Source organism: Dermacentor silvarum, chromosome 3 (genome assembly GCF_013339745.2).
Source record: "Dermacentor silvarum isolate Dsil-2018 chromosome 3, BIME_Dsil_1.4, whole genome shotgun sequence".
Lineage (NCBI taxonomy): Eukaryota > Metazoa > Arthropoda > Arachnida > Ixodida > Ixodidae > Dermacentor > Dermacentor silvarum.
In genome coordinates, this window is record NC_051156.1 from 227,119,146 (window position 1) to 227,136,069 (window position 16,924).

Sequence of the window (16,924 nt, forward strand, 5' to 3'; positions counted from 1 at the left end):
GCACTAGTCTATCACTTTAGCTTGACTTAATATTTTCCTTTAGTGTCCCTTCAAGTAGGCGCTTGGTCCTCCTCGGCAGGTCAACTGTAGCCCTGCGGCACCCATTCGACAAGTGCTGGAGGCAGTTTTGTTACCAATAGGGCCTTCCGTGGGGTAATTCTAACTCTCCAATTTTTCGATTAACAATGTAATCACGATTAAGCGGTTGATGCGGCATGGGCAAAAACAGGAAAGTACATATTTTCGTATTGCTGCATGCATTCCCCTGTAGCTCTGCAAATCACGATCATCACCCTTGTTTGATTAAGATTCTTGGCAGAACATACTGTTTCATGAGCGACTCAAGTACGAAGCTACCTGCTCGTGAATTGAAGGTTCACCTTGGTTTCTTTAGGTTACCAGTTAATTTTCATTCGCTTAGTTGTGCATTATAGTGTTGTGTTATACCAAAGACGCATGCATTTTTTGTCCCCTTTTGTAGGCAAGTATAGGCGTGAAACCATAAAATATATTGTTGTAGTGGCTCAGGTGGTCAATCAAGCAAGGCAACTAATGATCTGTGTTTAGCTAGACTTACTTGTTTTGAGTTCACATATCTTTTTCCCTTTGGCTCTTGAGTAATTTTTGAAAAAACATTTCAAACATGCAATGTTTTTCTAAGTGTTTGATTGAATTGGCACATTAAATAAATTCTTGAAATACACTCAGAACAATATATATATCTACAGAACACCTATAAAAATTAATTTAATTCTAGAGAAACTTGGCTTCATTATACTGCTAGAAGTTGGCTTTTTCAGCACCAGTGAAGTAAACGAGAAGTGAACCTCCCAAAAACAACTTTTGTAGCCTGTGAGAGTTGTGACGAAACCGACTGTAACGTAGAAACACATTTAGTCATGCAGGAAGGCCCTTGTATGGCACACCTCAAACCCAATATCACAAAGAGTGCCATTCTAGTCTTTACAGCGCGTATGCGTTTCATTCTTTTTATACTTTTCTTTGTCCGTAATATCACTATCGCTTCCGACTCCAAGTTTAGTCTTCAGAGTCTGAAGAATTCTCACTGATTACCCTTTTGCTGCAGTTTCTTTGCTGAAAGCTCCCGTCACACGTTTCATCCAGTGATGGCAGCACTTTTCTTGTTACCAACTTTAATGGTGAATTCGGGTGAATGATTCAGTCTGCCAAGTCAAATTGCAAGGGCTCCAATTCGAGTCAGTGAAAGCACTTGCCATCCGAACGGCAGGTCACTTTCCAGAACAGTGAAAGGGAAGGAAGTGAAGGCCAGTGGGAAGTTTTGGTGACATCTGACTGAACACCGCCGCATCACATAGCATTATATTATCATGGCGAGTGACAGGGAAAGAGCAATGGGCTACAAAAGCAACCGCTACAGTGGTCGTTGCTTGCAAGACAGTCCTACGTCAGCACGGCAAGTTTTCAGTGCTATGATAAGATTCTGTCACTGCTTGCCGCTCAACTCAAAGGAACTGAGGATGCTGCTAACAACGGTGATAGTATCGCCGAAAGTGATCATTGGAGAATACGTCCCTTGGTCGCCGCCCTATAAGCCCCCCCTCCCCTCCACTGAAGGGAGACTAAGCCCTGACCACAACCATACACCATACAGTCACGTTTCTACTGCATCACTCCAAGGTTAGTACTATGTATCAGCTCAGATTCTGGGAGTTCATTTTTCAGTGATATAGCAGTGCTGTAGTGCAGAAAACTAAAACTACTGAACACGAATGTCTTGTAAAAAAAATTTGAAAAAAAAAAATAAATAGAAGAAAACTGAGAATGGATAATGTGCACTGACCAATATAACCAGTAATGGGAATCTCACGCAGAAATAGGCTTCAATAGAGAAGTCGTTTTCTCCCCCAAAAAAGAGAACACTGTCACCCACACGTGGCACTATGTTCACACCACTGACAGGCACCATCACAAATGTCCCCTGGCTTCACACTTCAGCACGAAACCCATGGATGAAGGGTAGGCCTGTGCAAGTCCGCTTCTGGTATTGCACATAATCTTCACCAAAGAAGGTCAGCAGCGTGATCTCTTCTTCCTCAACCCTCGTCCTAAAGAACTTCCATGATGCAAGAGTATAGGCCACAGTGCAGACTGGGTTGACCAGGACAACCTAAAAACATGAAAGTAGCAGTTCAACAGCCAGTAGCATTCAGTCAAACATCAAACATTAATAGGCCTCACAAGTGTGCAGTGTTGCCAGGTCAACATTATACAAACAATGCAGAAGACAGGAGAAAACAAGGTAGAAATAGCACGCCATTGATACCTCAGTGCCTGTACTGCCCTTCTCATTTTGTAGGGTCTCCAAAAAAAAAAAAAAAATCTCATAGTGACTTTCGACAGCAACATGATCAGCAATGAAGCAATGTAGCAACAGGCTGTATTGCCACCACCGAGACATATCATATATAAGGCATGAAAGCAGCCAGGCTCCTTTCTCGCACTTGCCTATGAACACACGAGGCGCTGCACACACGTGGTGCCGCTGCAAAATCCACGTGTGGCTACAGAAATGCGTGGTGCAGCTCACCAAAGTATCGTGCTGTTTTACTTGAGGAACTTGTGTGATGTGGGTTCAATTTCACCCAACATCGTAAAAATTTATGTACGTTTAAACAAAATTCCGTAAACTTCTAGAAGTTGGCATACATACATTCACACTGCAATGTGAGTGAAGCGACCGAAGAATTCTAATCGCGTTAAAAATTAAATGATGGGGTTTAATGTGCCAAAAGCAAAGCATGGGGTGTGAAAGACACTGTAGCAGGGGGCTCCGGATTAATTTCAGTCACCCGGGGTTCTTTAATGTGCACCTAAATCTAAGCACTATTGCATTCCACCCGTACAAGAATGTAGCCTTCCATGGCCAGGGATCAAACTTGTGACCTCATGCTCAGCAACAGAACGCCATAGCCACCACGGTCGGTGTTGTTTTGTATTCGGTACTGTTTGCGTAATGAAGACAAACATCATTGTGCTGGCAGAAACCATGATGCTAACACTCCGCACCACTGCACTTGGGTTTCAACACACTTCATTGGTGGCAAAGTTGCCTGTGGAATGAAATTCAATGCTTAATTTAACCAGCATTCTTAATACATTTCACTCTTACTGGTGTTCTTAATGCCTCAAGGGTTTTACCTGAATCTTTTTACAACTTTGCTGACTTGAACAAAAGAAAAAAAAAAAAGACAATGGGGAATCTGTCAATGTACTTGATGACAACATAATAATTGAGTACAAGCTCTGCCTGCAAAACTGCACTGGGGGTATTTTGTAGTGATGCATTATGCTTTATTCTATACTAGTCTTATAATCCACTGCTCACGGCTGGCTGATCCCGTTGATAACGTGAGCGGACCGTCGCTCTGACCACTGACCAAGTGGAAAAAGCGTGAAAAGGCATTAGCATTGAAAAGGCATCACTACAAAATACCGGCCCTGCACTTGCACTCTGCCTCTAAGCTCCTAGACATAACAGTTCCTGGGAGACACCAACTATGAAAGAAGTTTGCCTTCGCCGTAATGTCACGAAAATGAGCTAACGTAATTGGCTGGCTCATCTATACAGATTCTCTCAGTTGGCCAATGGTGTGCTTGTCACAGCATTCCTAGGTTGCCAATGATTATAGGCATGCCCTGTGCCTGTAACCATGGAGATGAAGTGAAACTCGTACCAAAATCATTCCACTGTCGTCCCTATGTTGCTCTTAAATGCAATGCTAACAACGAAGAGGGTGGGAAAAGGAAAGCAACACTACTGAACCTGTGCTAACCATCAACTATATGGGCAAATAATGCCATATTTAAGCATAGTACATACAAATTAACAAGCAAGGGCGGAGGGCACATGGAGTGTCGTTATGATCTGATGTTCTATCAAACAAGCACTAAAAGGTAAAATATAGCTAATATTATGGAAACAAACTTGCACAGACAGCACAGCAAACAGTAAAAGCAGGTTAACTTAAAAAAAAAAGTGATAAAATAAAGCTATGACTTAAGTTGCACAAAACTTACTTTAAGACAGTATCCCTTTTTCAGTTTTTGCGCAGCATTGCATATCGAAGTAACCACACAAGGTATTGAAGTTCCCGACACAGTGTCCATGAATTTCGGTGTGGGGTGTCCATCTCCTCTCAGCTCTAGACTTTGTGAGCCATGCTGAGATCTTCAAACTGTGACAATTTGAACATGATAATAGCGATACTTCTACACTGCACAGTTGGTTCTCTGAAGTGATTGTTTTCAGTAACAACATGCAGTGTTCAATGTAGGTGCCATTGACGGACGATGCTGTGTCAATGGTGGACCATAGCAGCTTTTGGACGTAACAACCATGCAGAGAAATGTAACAAATGGGAAACTAATACACATGACCCTATGGAAACTAAATGGAACCGGTGCTTCTGAGCATCAGAGCAGGAAAAACGTAACAAACAGGAACATATCAAAAAAGGTTCTACTGTACGTGATGGCATTACTGCTTTCCATTCTGTGAATGCACAACACAATATGCTCTCCAAGATCCATTAAATCTCTCTCTCTCTCCAATATGAAAACAGTGCTAGTCAGGCACGTGTGCATTAAAAAATTTATTTTGCCATGTTTCCCTCAATTGATTCAGCCAATTAATGCATGTGAAAGTAAAGCAATCAATCACCAATGTGGCTCCCGTTTCATATCTTGCATGCGCACCAGGCAACACACATCTCAAAATCACACCTTGTATTGAAACAGGCTCAGTTTCAATGTGTTAGCAAAAACAAAGACACGTTGCAAGAAAAGGAGAGAACCTGAGTGCCAATGGACCACAGGAACCAGCCGACATAGGATGGGTGCCGACAGAGGGCATACACGCCATGGGTGACTAGCACATGCCCTTGCTCTCGGTGGTTCTGTATGATGTGGTTGAAGTTGGTGCCCGCAGTCAGCATGGCTGCTTTACGCAATCCTTCACCGACCACGCACATTGTGAGGCCCATGTAGCTGACCCACCACATTTGCTTCATGCCTAGAACGAAGCGATGAAAATGGGAACACATGTAACAAATTAGGAACAAAGAACTAAAACCAAGAAACAAATTTCACCTCACCATAATGCAATGGTTTAATGTTTAACAAGATTAAATGGCAACTACAGAAGAGTTACAGCTTCTGAGGATGACCTTCCAGCTGTTCTCTACTAGCTAAATTATTGGAACTGAACATTTACAGGCTCTCTTTATAATGAAAAAAAGAAAATATAGATAGCCATAGGATTGTGTGTCTGAGGAAAGAGACACAATTTTAGCTCAACATTTTTGGCATTTCATAGAATAATTACATGATTTGATGAAATAGCAAATCTTTTCATTCATGTTCCTGAACCAAATTTTGAGCTTTTATATTTTTATCCTTTAAGCTCTGATCAAATAGTTCAATATTATCCATACCCCATTCCTAGTCGATTTGCTTACTGTGTTTCGGTGTGGGGCAATACGTATTTTTCACAATTGTTTCCTCTCCAAAACCAAGTAACTCATCACATTTAGTGCGTTTCATTCCCTTGCTACAACTCACTGCATGCATCCGTGATTTGCTTCTAGAATATGCTTCTATCATATGGCATCCTCACCTGACAGGTCTTACTAACATGCTCGAAATGGTACAGAACAAAGCTGCGTGGTTACGTCATCCTATTCACGTTTCATAAGCGTTTCATCACTAAAAGCTGAACTTAATCTAGCTACGCTTGTCATGCGCAGGCGATATGCTCGACTATCGTTTTTTTACTCACTTTACCACAGCAACGCAACGTTCGCCCAATCGGACATTTTTCCAGCCCCTCATACTTCAACCTGTCTCGATCATGCGCACAAAGTATCGCCCATTTTCGCCCGGACGAAGAAGTACCAAAATTCGCCTTTAGTATTATGCATTAACAAATGGAACTCCCTGCCGCCCAACATCGCCAAGATATCAGATGCTTCAATGTTTCACTCAGCGCTACTGGGCTATTTACAAAATGGAAAACATTCCTAACCTGTATCTGCCTGTCTTTGTTTGATATACGGTATTTGTACGCTATATGTATGCAGTGTTCTTTCCAATGTATTGATGATCAGTGGTTTAATGGCCATGTAACAAATCGCTCTGTACTCGTTATCGATGTATTTCGTAGATTATTTTTTTAATCTATACTATTCTGGACACCTTGGTTCAAATTAACTTCCTGTTTCTTTTTTTCTTGTTTTGTTGTAAGTATTGTTGTCTTCAATTCATATTGTTTATACATTATATTTATGTACTCACCTGAAATCCCCCCCTATGTAATGCCCACTAGGACCTTTAGGGTATTGAAATAAAAGAAATTTCTTCCTCATTGCCAGCTGTTTATTCTAAAAATGTTGGTTGTCATCTATAAAATAATTCACCATGATGCACATATTACATAGTTTTACCTTTAGCTCCCTCCACAACACCGTTACCAGATTCTCTCAGCTACAAAATGTTCTCCAAAAGGTACGCCATAATTACCGAAAATTTACTTTATTTGCTGGCATAACACACTGGAATTCCATACTTCATGAAATTAAGTAATAAAGAAATGTCAATATATCACATAGCTGTTTGAAGTATTTTCTGTGATGGTCTTGCAATAGTATTTTCTAGTTTAGTTCAATAATTTAGGTTTTAGTCTGTCTAGTAATGGACTTGTAGCCGTTTTAGTGTAATTGTTCTGTAATAGTTTGTGTTGTTACGTGTGTACAGGATGAATCAATTCTGTTCCTGTAACATGTCCTGTTGCATTTTTATTAACCCTTTAATGCACTGTGCACACAATTGTGTACACTAAGATGGTGCATCAACAGCAAAAGCACTAGTGAAAGTAATGATATTTAAAATGTGTTGCGTACATTTTGAAACACTTCTGATTAGAAATAGTGTTGCCAGTTTGAATAAAAAGTGCAAAATGTTTTAGTACAGCGAGTAGGAAGGCTGGGTGTTTCTGCTCTGTGTCAGAATGTTGTGTGCAGCAGGTTCACTGGTGTCATTGTTTTTCACAATGTTTTGAACCAGGCATTATTTTCTAGTGGCTAGACAGGTGCTTTTCAAGCTTTCTGGACATGAAATAGTTTATGTTATATTTGATGTTTCTGTAGTGAGTTTTCACATAAAGTCCACCATTCTGTAAGCTTGACCAAAACTCACTAATAAATTGAAAACTCTTAATCTATTCTGCAGCTGTATGCTTTTAATGATTCTGAAGAGGCAAGAAATGTGGTGAAAGTAAGTTTTCAATCAATGGATTTGATTGGTGCGTAAAAGGGCTAAGCAGTTTGCATTTTCTATTTCAGCACAGTGGGCACAGCCAAAAGCAGACAAGACAAAGGGATGTAGACACAAACAGCACTGCTTCTATCCATCTCATCTACTTCGCACTGTACCCACAGTCATGAATAACCAACAAGCCCAACTTTCTACACTTCTATAGCGCTCGCTGTAGTCTCTAGGCTTAGAATACATGCAGACGTTAACGAGTGTCTACTGTACTTGATCAAACTGTTTCCCCATGTGAAATTGTTGTCAACAGGGGAATATCGTGAAAATGTGGCAGCAATCCAGCCAGCTGTGACTAATGTGCTGAAGAGCATGCTGGATGAAGCTTTCTCTGCCATAGTCTCAGAAACAGCTGGGCATAGGTAGCCAAAGGAACTACTTTGACAAGCCTAGTCATTAGTTTGTAAGCTCAATAAATTATTCTTTGCAAGAATCTCGATTATTATTATTAGAACTGATAGTGTGCTTGCTTCCTGTGTGGTGAGGCTACTTATGGTGGCTAGGGCATTAGTGTCAATGTGTTCGACAAAGTTTGCATGGACTTACCAGGAGCAATGCATCTCTCAACGAGAAATTCCAACCAGCTGCATGCTGCTGCTACACCATATTCCCGACTATGGTTGAGCAGGAATGAGTCAAGAGTCAGTGATTTGGGATTTGTGACTGCTGTTACAAAGTACTCAGAGAAGTGGAAGCCGCTAAGCAGTGCCAGGTACCAGCCAAATACCCGCCACGAGTCAGATCCATGGACACTTGTGAGGATTCCAAGCCCCGTCCCTGTGCCAAGCAATGCAGCTCTCCAAACAACCTTCAAGAAAAGAGAACAGCCCAGCACCAGAGTAAATTACCGAGAAAGCCGCTAACTTTAGCAAATCTTTTGGTCATCCTAATATATCAAGCTTTTTAGAGTCTTAGTGACCTTTTCAGTAACTTTCTTAGTTAAATAAACAGCCAATAAATTCCCCTGGTAGAATTCCTCATCGCTTCCATTGTATCTCAAATGGAATATATGTGCCTCCATTTGCCGCTACTTCTAAAGACATACCGAATAGCTTAATATTAGTGGGCCATATTGGTGCATCAAAGCTGGTTTTCTAGAGAAAGCACAATTTTGAGATATGCCATTTTGGAAAATCTGGGGGGCTCGTTTCTCTTTTGACATTCCAACAGTTGATTCACCACCACGGGAGGCAACTTAACCCTTTCAGACGCTGTGTACACAATTGTGTATGGCAAGATAGTGCATCTACAGAAAAAGCACTGATGAAAGTAATGATATTTAAAATGTGTTACATACATCTTGATACACTTATGATTGGATCTGTGCTGCAATATTGAATAACATGTGCAGAATGTTTTAGCAAAATGAGTGGGAAGGTGGACGGTTCTTTTTGTTCTGTGTCAGTATGTTGTATGTAGCAGGTTCACTTGTTTCATTGTTTTTCACAATATCATGCACCAAGCATAATTTTCAAGAGGCAGGATAAGTGATTTTCAAGCTTTTCAAAACACGAAATAGTTAATGTTCTCATATTTGATGTTCCTGTAGTGAGCTTTCGCATGGAGTCACATTCAGTAAACTTGACAAAACACACTAAACAATTGAAAATTCTTAATCTTTTCTGCAGCTGTACACTTTCTACGATTCTGAAGATTCAGATGCAAGAAATGTGGTGAAAGCAAGTTTTCAAAAATCAACAGGATAAAGTGGCATCTGAAAGGGTTAAAGCTTTAGCTTCAAAAATATTCAGGAAGATGTCTAGGAACAATTACACAATAGCAAGAGAAATTATTGAGCAAGTCATCATTATTAACATTTAGCAACTTTTGCTGAAATTAGAGTTTGGGGCCATGAACACACAACTTGGTCAAAAAAAAAAAAAAAGTCACCAACACTGCCCAGCAGCCATACTTGTACGTAACGAATTACATCTCATTCTATTCAATAATATTTTTTGGCAGTATTGTAATTGTTCGGTTACTTTTTATTATTTACTTATTTACAGAATACCTACATTGTTAAGAAGGCATTACATAAGGGGAACTCGTGTGGTAAAAGAAATCGTGTTTTTGCATCCAAAATATTAATAAAAACAGACCAACAGGCTCAGTAACACTCACTGTAATTCAATTACTTTTTCCAGCAACCAGTTGCTGTACAAACAAGACAAGCTGCAACAGGCGATGCAGCTTTGAGCATTTCGATTTGTCGGGACCTACAGTAGAACAGCCGCGGTAAGGCCTTATGGATGCACATGTTTAGACAGGCAAACCTGGGCGCTCAGTGGTTGTTTACTTATCTTAATGGCCAACAAATTGAACTGACACATTGGCTTACCTTGACGAACAGGTGGCTGTCCTTCAGGACCCTTTTCGGAAATGGCCAATGGCCATTTTGGACGTTTATACATACTGATAATTTTTCTTACTTTTTCATTGGCCCTACTAAAAGTGCCTTCTCTACACCCCAGCAACCATGGTGCACTGCACTTCAGATGCAATCATTGTGGCATTGAGTAAACTCAATACTGCATGCAAGGTGTATGTACGTTACAACACTGCCCTTCCCTCTAGTGTGCACATAGAGCTAGTTTTATGTGTCACTGCCTGATGTATTCACAAGAAAACAAGATGACTGACGAAAGTTGTGAAAAGTAATTCTCAGTGAAAAACGATGTGTGAAGGGGTGCAGAGGATGCACTGAAAAACCCTGGACAGCTCATTCTGTTTACCATATTTGTGCAGTATTAATAATGGCTTGAAGGAAATTAACATAAAACAACGTGACTACGTTTTAGTAATTGCTGAATTACTTTCGTGGGCAGTACTTCGTCAATGCAATCGATTACATTTTTCAATGTAATGTGTGCAAGTCTGCCAGCACCTAATAAATCATTGAGCTAATGCAACGAGTTATCAAATATATTTGCAAGGACGAGGGACAAGGGCATGAATCAATCAAAGATAATAGAACTTTTCGGTATCGTTGCAAGCAACAGCAATACTTAAGGACATTTGCGAGTTACTGCAGATTCAACTTTATGTTGAAAGCAATTCCTACATGGTCATTTTAAAGAAAGCGTGATTACCATCCTGCTATACAAACTTTCATTAAAATGGAATTTTGGGGTTTTACGTGCCAAAAACAATGATTATGACGAGGCACGCCGTAGCGGGGGACTCCGGATTAATTCTGACCACCTGGGGTTCTTTAACGTGCACCCAATGAACGGTACACGGGCGGTACACGAATGGTACAGGGGGCTCCACATCAACTTTTGCCACCTGGGCACGTGCACTGAAAGCATGGCATATGAGTGCTTTTGCATTCCGCTCCCTCCGAAATGCGGCTGCCACTAATCGAACCCGCAGCGGCGGGTGCTGTCGGAGAAAGCAACACCGGCACATGACAGACCTAGCAGGCAGTAAAAAACCTCATCGATATTGGTGCTGACCAGTTTCTCTCAGCCGCAACCGAGTGAAAGAATATTGATCGGGAAATGAGTGTGCAAGCGAGCCTACCTTGTACGCATTTCCACGGGGTTTGTAAAATATGTACAGGACACCGTGAATACATGTGGAGTACACCGTTGAGAGCAAGAGCCAGTAATCTTCGACAACATAGTGAAGCAGCTGACCTAAGGCACCAATCAGGGAGATGAGCACAACGCTAGCCGCTAAACAGAAACAGTAAAGGCTGATCCTCCCATTCGTGCTGAGCGCCATGATTGATGCGTTGCGGCCGCCGCCCGCGCCTCCTGCCAGATGCTCCTGTACGTTGGTTCGTGAGCAGAAACTTACTTTTAGAAAACCTACTTATGTGGTGTAAATAAAACAAAAGGCGCAATGTACAAGTGTGTAAGCACGAATGAGATGTAATAACTTTATGCATAAAAAGAAAAACGAAAGCGAAACTGCCTTAGCGTTTATGAAAAAGAAGGTTTGGCCCATGGTTTGGCCACACTGAGGGTACGTCATAAGCGGAAATCAACTGACGCAACTTCCTACATTTGGCATGGAGCTTGTGCTTGGTGGCGGGTACTTGCGCTTATGTTTTTTTTAGCGCTGTGGATGTTGTGCGTACACATACAAAGAGTGCTTAGCGGCATGACTCACAGTTAGGAGACCCCTTGGCGACACTTTGCACGTTGCTGCGCCCTTCCTGGTTTTCCTACATGGATATTAGCCTGGCGTGACACTTCCAAAGTAAGTTCTACCAAACTTTCTGTAGTCTGTCTGCCTTTCTTTTTGCTGTCCGCTCGCGCTTGTGTGTCTTGGTCCCAGAGACATAACACCTTCGCCGCGACGGCCGCGGTTTAGTTGTAGTTCGACACTGTCGCATCCTAATTAGAGCAATATTCAACTCTGCGATTTTTTTTTTCGTTTCTTTCTGCTTTGTTAATCATTCGCGCTTGCAGTGGCATGCGCCTTTGCGATGCTGAAGGCAGTTCTACGAGTTCGCGGAGCATATGAGACACATCCGCGAGCTGTGTGACCAGTTTGGCTTCTAAACAAGAACTGATTGCGGGCGTCTGTTTGATAGGTACTTGCTCTTGTCGAAATATTTCTTCTCTGGCCGAGTAAACAAACGGGTCGCAGTGCACTGTTCTCGCACCACATTACCGCTGGATGCGTCGAAAAACGCATATCTTCGCCCTCCTCCGCATTTTTGACCGTTCATTACCGTCAGTTGTACTACGTTTGACGCAGTATAGCGATGTTCTCTCGCCGCAGAAACTTCCGTCAACTATAGCAAGTTTTTCTTCGTAAATGTTCATAGCAGTTTCTTAACTACATTGCGACGCCGTCGATTTCTCTGGAATAATAACAGCAACAAAGGTATCTGCAAAAAACATAAAACGCTGACATGTTGCAGATGAACAGTGCTTTCAAACTAGTTTGTGCGAACCAGCTCGCCAAAAGTGGTCACGCGGTTCTTGATTTCGCGCGAGCAGTTTGCTAGATGCGGGGCGGCATGTGTGCCGACCAGTGTTGTGCCGTCACTCGACGCCTCATCGCGTCTCGGTGCACGGCTATGCTGTTTGAGCCGAACACCATCCGATCGGAGGGTGGGGGCGCCCGCCCCTTGTGTCCCGTGATTTCGCCTTTCGTGTCGTCTTACCGCACTTTCCGGTGCGTAGCGGGCAGGTGCTGCTCCTTCACGTCGTTTCACGTGAAACCATCGCCTGGACGGGGGAACCGAGTATAGTTTCACCATTGTGTCGGTGCTCGGCATTTCACTGTTCTTCGCCGCAGGTCTGGAAGTATGCGCACATGGTGTGGCCGGCATTCACCGTTTAAGAAGCAGTGCACGTTTCTGCCATTTAGAACCAATGCGCGCGCCACTTCAAAGTTCGTGCGGCACATTCCTCCAAGGTCCCGTCCCCTGCCCCGCATGCGGATCAACGGTAGAAAACAGGAACCGATTCTTCGTTCGGAAGTATTTTCCCAGTAAAACCACTGTTTCTTATTTTTCAATTTCTCCGGCGAAACGTCGACACAATAAACATTTAATATATATATATATATGGACACTCGTACGAAAACATCTTTATTTGCCAATGTATCGGCCGGTGTCCGGCCTGCGTCAAGAATCTTGCATTGTCAGACGTTTTTGTACGTACGTACGTACGTCCTCTTAGTAACTATGTAGAAAAATATTCTATGGATATATATATGTCTTTCATTGTAAGCCTTCCATGAAATACTTAATCGCCATTATAATAGGTTGCGTCTATTTCAGTGCAAGACATATCAATTCAAAAAACGCTACATCTTAAACTGGTAATTGTTTGAAATAGGCTTTGGAATGAAGTCCAGCCTAGAGCACTGCATGAAGCCGCGGGCCCGGGCTGGACTCGGGCTTGAAGCCACGGGCCCGGACTCGGGCTCTCTAATTAAAAGGGCCTAAGCCGGGCCTTCGAGCACACGCGAACGTTATGCATTGCAAGGTTCAAGGCATTCTGTGTCAAGCTGAAGTGACACATTCAAAGAGCTGGCTCTTGTATACCTTAGCACAGAAATGAGTTTCCACAAAAACGAACATTGTTTCTGGGTCAGGAAAAATAAATTGTACAATAAATCCCTGTTCAAACCATTTCCCTGTTACTAACTACATTTGCGATTGCAATATTACTACTCTCGACACTATTATATAATTTTAGCGCTAACGCAAGGTATGTCTCTTTGACTCTTTCTACTTGTGCGTTTGTTTTATGCTGTGCGCTCGTGAATTCTCCTGTTTATATATATTCGCATGCTAAATGAGCTCATTGGACCAAATAGTACGGCAAAGGTAAATGCATGCGCACCAGCAGAAAAATAACAGCACAGGCTATGGGCCAGATCATGCACTGATGTTCCCATGGGAGAAACAAAGATTTCGTTTTCTTTTATTGCTTATACACTGCAGCTACTAGACCTCGACAAGGTGAGGCAGACACATACGGTACAATCTGCAAGTAATATATATATATATATATATATATATATATATATATATATATATATATTACTTACAGGCCGGGCCTGATCATGTACTCGCGGGCCCTGGATAAGCTTAGTAATTAATGAACGTCCGGGCCGGGCTTAGTACTAAACACGGGTCCGGGGCGGGTCCGGGCTTGGTCATGTACGCCCGGTCTCGGGCTGGGCCCGGGCTTGGTATCACGGACCCGGGCTGGGCTCGGGCCGAAAAATAAGGCCCGTGCAGTGCTCTTGTCAACCCAGCGCGCCTCCTCCTACCCTTATCCTCTGCGAAGCTTCGCCTCTTTTCTGCTTCTCCGCTTCGCTCAACGCCACCTAGACTTTCTTATAGGTGGCGTTGGTTTGCCACGCGCTCTCAGGAAGGGTCGGGCAAGAAACAATTGACGATAACTCGGGGAAGCTTTTCACTTTTCGAATCGAGATCAGGTTCTCAATCGTTCTCAATCGATTCGCATTGAATTAGGATGTGCTGAGTGGTCTCCGGATTTTTGCTGCAGCATACACATGCCTCATCTAGTTCCGAATATTTGTTTGCTCCGGTATGTTTTTGTCTTTAGGCAACCAGCTCGGGCCCCAAATAGCAAGGCCCTGCCCTTTGTGTTATCGTACAGATTCTAAATTCTAATTTATTTCTTATCATGCTTGTAAATCTCCATGATCCTTTTTGTTTCCATTCTTTGCATCCAATTCACTGTCTCCGTTTCTCTCACTTTCTTTCTGATGACTGCTGGTTGTCTGTTTACACTTTCAGTCACCCTGTGCTTGTTTGCCAATTTTCTTGACCTCTTCCCCCATTCTGTGCAGATGGATGGATGGATGGATGGATGGATGAGGCTGAACCCTTTAAATCGGGCGGTGGCATACGCCACCTAGTTTCTGTTGAAGCGATAGACCGCACGAACCTTCGCCCGCTGCGGCGGCTGCTCTTGCTGCCAGCGCTTTGACAGTCGTTGTGTGCGGTCATTCAGTGTGATCCATTCATGTTTGCTTGTTCGCGCTGACACCACGCTTGTTAATTCAGTTAGTAAGCGAATGTGTCCAAGTTTATGAAGCTGATAAAACTACTATCCCTACTCCGAATAGCTCTCTACTAATTTGCTATCGCAATTGATGCTTCGCCTTTCGGGCGAAACTGCGACATTTTTTTTTTTTCGTTATTCGATTGTCAATAATACTCCAACCTTCCTTAGCTTTCACTCATTCCTTTCGTTCTTTTATTTATATTTCCGCCCCCCCCCCCCATTTTTTTCCCCACGAGCCCCATTCATTTGCGGCGACTTTTATTCTCTATGTAAGACACGATAGTTGACTGACCTCCAGCGGTGCCGATACCGCCCGCCCCCCCCCCCCCCCCCCCCTCCCCCGTCGTCGTCGTCCAGGCCCCTTCCACGAAAAGAGGAACTTACAATGACACGTCAACCGGCTAACACACGATGCTGCCTCAAATTCCTCCACCGCTTATCAGTAGTGCATTGTCTGTCTTTTCAATTCTACACTCTTGCCGCTAACACACTCTCGCTCGTTACCTCACCCACCCACCTTACCTTCTCTCCCTTTTAGAAGAACCCTACCTATATATACAGTGCCGAGGAGAGCATATGTCGCCTTGAAGAAGGCAAGTCCACTTGTCGAAACGTTGGCTCCAGCTCTCGTGTTGCTCATCGTCTTGAATTTCCATCCCCCGTGTTTTCCCTAATCTTAAATTAGTTATTTGGCTCGTTTTCTGCACATTGTTATAGAAGGACGACGCAACTAATAATATGGAAAATTATTTGGAGAAAGCCTGTGGATTAATTGGAATACACTGTTTTTAGTCTGCGCAAGGTGCCACACGTTAGTTATGTTTATGAATTTATTTTCGCTGATATTTATTCATTTACCCAACATCGCGCCTCGTCGCCATTGGGACGCTCGGGCCAAAAAGTTTGGAGAGCCGTGCTCTATAGCACTAAACTACTCCGCGAAAAGGGTCTATATAGACTCCGCGGTACTGAAAACAGCGCATATAGAGTTGGACGACGACACAAGTCCGACTGAAAATCTTCAGCCTATGCTTCCTTGCAAAGCCGTGAGGAAGAGGAAATAACTTTATTGGAAATAAGGAAAAGAAATGCAAACCGACTGGCCTTGCGCCTGTGAAGGGCTCCTGCGGTTAGCTGGCAGCCGTGATTGTGTAATGGTTAGCATCTTGGCTTCGTGGCCAGCCGACAGGCCGGGCCTGCGGTGCGATAACGTGGCTGGACTTCGGTCGTGCAGCTTGTGCATTGTGGTATATACGATGAGGACGAGAGCATCTGTGATGCGTGGTGGTTGCATTTGGGTACTCACTGTAAATGCCATGCGGTGTGAGTATCGCGTTTGAGTCTCTGAAAGTGTGCAGGCCGTGTGTATCCAGCATTGGCGTGATCCCGACAAGCGGTTGCTACTATTTGTCTGCCAAATCACTGGTCAGCGGAACGCATTTCGGACGTGTCTCGGTGGCGTTGGCACAACACGTGCTACATGCGCGCGTGAACGGCGCCCAGTTGACATCGCGAAACTCGGCGCGGATCTCGCGTGAAACGTCTCTGCCCGGGCGAAGCAGTCGGCCCATTGCGGACTCGCTGGGAGGCACGTGTGTCGATGGAAAGCTGTAGTTATTTGGACATTTCTTGCGCGTTTATCACCGGCCCTTTCACATCGTGTTACCGCTGGAACAAATGTGTGCCCCCAATAAGTAATATGGTTTTTAATTCCGCGTGTTCCCTGCATTTAGGCCATGTTCAGCTATCGTTTGCTCTTCTTTCCCGCGGATTCCCTTACCTTTCCTCTGTTGTCCTTAATGCTCCAGGTATCGCAGAGCGTCCTCATTAACCACTGTATGGCTGCTGCGACATGCGAGCAACACATTATTTTTTTTTCACGCGCTGTTCACGTGTATATGTATAACGAACGCACTTATAGTCGGATGACAGACGAGTTCGGCACTCCTGTCAATCGCGACCGATTTGAGTTTTCTGGCACCGTGACGGCCCGTCGCTTCAGCCACACTTATGCACGTATCGTGAAAAGCCCCAGAGATTCATTTTATTTTTAA

The 16,924-nt window shown here is 43.4% G+C and overlaps 3 protein-coding genes and 1 long non-coding RNA gene across 5 annotated transcripts in view; 2 read left to right on the forward strand and 2 right to left on the reverse strand.

The window, feature by feature from the left end:
* LOC119446831 (septin-1) overlaps nt 1–16,924 on the reverse strand; it is a 610,438-nt gene that overhangs the window by 463,571 nt on the left and 129,943 nt on the right. The window lies entirely within an intron of this gene.
* On the reverse strand, nt 1,844–11,116 carry LOC119446832 (protein-S-isoprenylcysteine O-methyltransferase). 2 transcript variants are annotated; one of them, XR_007466177.1, is made up of 5 exons: nt 10,885–11,116; nt 7,909–8,170; nt 4,836–5,053; nt 4,060–4,217; nt 2,014–2,149 (listed from the first exon to the last, which is right to left on the reverse strand). XR_007466177.1 is itself a non-coding variant. In XM_037711394.2 (4 exons), exons 1-4 carry the CDS (start codon nt 11,086–11,088, stop codon nt 1,967–1,969), a joined length of 867 nt encoding a protein of 288 aa, XP_037567322.1. In that variant the 5' UTR covers nt 11,089–11,116; the 3' UTR covers nt 1,844–1,966. The 2 variants fall into 2 exon arrangements, 1 of the variants encoding a protein (XP_037567322.1); XM_037711394.2 differs by lacking the exon at nt 4,060–4,217 and having other exon boundaries at nt 1,844–2,149.
* LOC125944170 (uncharacterized) lies at nt 5,357–7,915 on the forward strand. Its single transcript, XR_007466181.1, has 3 exons — nt 5,357–6,543; nt 7,267–7,311; nt 7,380–7,915. It is a non-coding gene; the product is annotated as an uncharacterized LOC125944170 (long non-coding RNA).
* Nucleotides 11,384–16,924, forward strand: part of LOC119446825 (activated Cdc42 kinase-like) — a 102,163-nt gene continuing 96,622 nt past the window's right edge. The window contains exon 1 of the mRNA XM_037711386.2: nt 11,384–11,568. The gene's annotated coding sequence lies outside the window, so the exon portion shown is untranslated. The remainder of the gene's footprint in view (nt 11,569–16,924) is intronic.

Bases quoted from the DNA above. Each gene is read 5' to 3' on its own strand.
- LOC119446832 (XM_037711394.2), bottom strand. From the start codon at position 11,088: ATGGCGCTCAGCACGAATGGGAGGATCAGCCTTTACTGTTTCTGTTTA. The intron at 8,171-10,884 runs GTAGGCTCGCTT...CTTTTCTTGAAG, and splicing joins CCCGTGGAAATGCGTACAAG to GTTGTTTGGAGAGCTGCATT. The intron at 5,054-7,908 runs GTAAGTCCATGC...GCTTCGTTCTAG, and splicing joins TGAGAGATGCATTGCTCCTG to GCATGAAGCAAATGTGGTGG.